Source organism: Aplysia californica, unplaced genomic scaffold, assembly GCF_000002075.1.
Source record: "Aplysia californica isolate F4 #8 unplaced genomic scaffold, AplCal3.0 scaffold00597, whole genome shotgun sequence".
Taxonomy (NCBI): domain Eukaryota; kingdom Metazoa; phylum Mollusca; class Gastropoda; order Aplysiida; family Aplysiidae; genus Aplysia; species Aplysia californica.
In genome coordinates, this window is record NW_004797867.1 from 338503 (window position 1) to 341002 (window position 2500).

General features: G+C 41.6%; 1 protein-coding gene across 1 annotated transcript in view; it reads left to right on the top strand.

The window, feature by feature from the left end:
* LOC101862828 (putative ankyrin repeat protein RF_0381) overlaps positions 1–844 on the top strand; it is a 7315-nt gene extending 6471 nt beyond the window's left edge. The window contains exon 3 of the mRNA XM_005107360.3: positions 403–844. Within this exon, the coding sequence (XP_005107417.1) occupies positions 403–690 (288 nt within the window). The 3' untranslated portion in view covers positions 691–844. The remainder of the gene's footprint in view (positions 1–402) is intronic.
* Positions 845–2500: the final 1656 nt, after the last annotated feature.

Below are 2500 nucleotides of genomic sequence, written 5' to 3' on the forward strand. Positions count from 1 at the left end.
TTATTATTATTATTATCATTATTATTATTATTGCATCATAAGTAGTAGTAGCAGTAGCGGTAAGAGCAGTAGCAGAAGTACTAGCAGTAGTAACATTAGTATAACAGTCGCAAAAACAGCAGTAGTGTTACAGTTCTTGTTGTAGTTATTATAGTGGTGATGGTGGCAGTGAGGAGTTGGGAGCAAGAGGAGGGGAAGTGATAATATTAGCTCCAATACTACTATTGTTAGTCGTCTTAACATTAACAGTAGTTGCAGTACCAACATTTTGTAATTCAGAACCAGTAAATATCTATTTTTTAAATACAAAAGATTGCGTGAGTTACATATTATTCCATTCTATTTCCCTCTATGAAAACATTGTCCTAATTATGTTCCTCTCTTTCCCTCCCGTGTGCCCAGGTGCAGTACTGCAGCAAACAGATCCCCATGTATTCCAAAGTGTTCACCCGTCTTGCTGGGCTTGGCTCCGGGCTTCACAGAGACAGACAAGCGGTGGTCACGTGGCTGAAACAGAGGGAACTGGAGCCCCCATCCCTGGCTGAATGGTGCAGAGTGTCTGTCCGGCAGGCTATGAACGTGTCCTCGGGAGATCGCTCCTTTATCGGCAACATCAAAGAACTGCCGCTGCCCAATAAGCTCAAGCAGTTTATTGCTATGTCCGATTTTACGCATTATCTCTGTGACTAGTTAAAAGGTGAAACTATCAGACACGCACTTTCGAAAAAAAATAAAATAATAAAAACAACTTACTATCAAATAAGCACACTTTTGATGATATCGATACGTTAAGATTGCCGATTCCATCCAACGGTTACAATCCCTTTGAAAAAATTACTCCGAACTATTTCCATAAAATCTAGATCTGTGTAAAAAAAAGAAGAAGATTTACCAGTTCAGTCAGTTATTGACGAAATGAGTGAGGTGTGCTCGTGCAATATAAAAATAAAACTGATTCGAATCTGGGACATTTTTATGCCTTGTATTAAAATTATTTAAGGATTCCTTTCTTTCAATGAATACGGTGAGTGTGCCAAAAAGTACTCAGATAAGTAAAGTAAAGTTGTTCCCGCATCCAATCCAGACATTGGGGATTGCCTTGTGAGTGAAACAACTTCCTGAACCTTCGACATATTGTGGTAGGGTGGCCAGTTCCTTTCCACGTCGCCTTTACTCCCCCTACTCGAAGTCAGGTACCCATTACTGCTGGGTGGGCAGAGATCCGTGTCCGAACCGAGGCCTGAACATGGACTTTCAGCTTAAGAGACGAGGGCACTAAACGCTCCACCACAGCACCCTCACTCAGATAAGTAATGAATTTTAAAGCGACAACAAAAGGAATATACAGTATCATTCCTCTCTTAATCACCGTGACTGTAACAGGGCAAAAGTACTTTACTACTCAAATGGACATTGAAGGGATTTAAATTGTTGGATGATATTGATTTTGGTAATTGGCAATCTAAATGTATCGATATCGTCAAAAAGTGGGCGGCTTTGATACATTGATAGTGCATGTCTTTGATGGTTGTTTTTTAAAGTAGTTTTTTTTTCAGTGGTTTTTTTTTCGAAATTGCGCAGCTCTGATGTTCTCCCTTTAGAAGGAGTGGTACATTAATTAACATTTAGTTGATGTTGTCAAACTGGGATGATGTACGGGAGGCGGTGGTCGGGAAACCTCCAAGGATAAATTTTGGGAGAATAGTTGATTAAGAAGTGGAAGTTAAATATTTGCCGACCTTGTCGGTCCCAATCTTTAAGTCTTATAGACAGCCATTACGTCTATGCAATTTTCTCTGATCTGACCGCAGTGAGTTGAAAAGGCGATTTAATCTGAATGGTGCGAATCAGGACTTTCACTATTAGTCGTGGCAACATACTCTTTTCTCTGAAAATGTCAGTTTTGTGGGGGAGAGAACGTTCCATTTCCGTTTTTCTCAGTACTGAAGACGACAGACTGTTCAGATAAACAAACTTAAAAGTATTCTGGTGGTTCTTATGCGTGTTTCTTTTTTTTTCTAGAGAAAACCAAAAGAACATTCTCATTTTCCAGCCTTTGACTTTTTGGGGAGTGGCATTCACTTCCCGAGGTTCAGCGGCTGTTTACGTGTGCCTTTTGAGTACAGACGAATCTCTGAGCGCCTGGAATTGTAAACGTTTTATGATCCCATCAACAGAACGGCCATAATTTATGGGACGCGCTGTTTCGACCCCATACTTGAGAGAAAACCTCGGCCGAATGAGGTGGTAGAAATAGGGTGTGGGGTGGGGTCGGTAGAAGGCGAGGAGATGGGTTTGATATGAATGGGTTGGAGGTAGAGGGTGAGGTGGGAGGGAGTTGGAGGGTGTGATAGGAAGACTGAGGAGAACAGGTGATACGAGATACGAGTCGACTGAACGAAGAATAGTCTGGTGGAAAAGGTTACGGGAGGACGGGAGGAGGGTGCGAAGAAAGGGATGAGATAGGATGATCGAAACGCATAAATAAGGCTCGTGATGG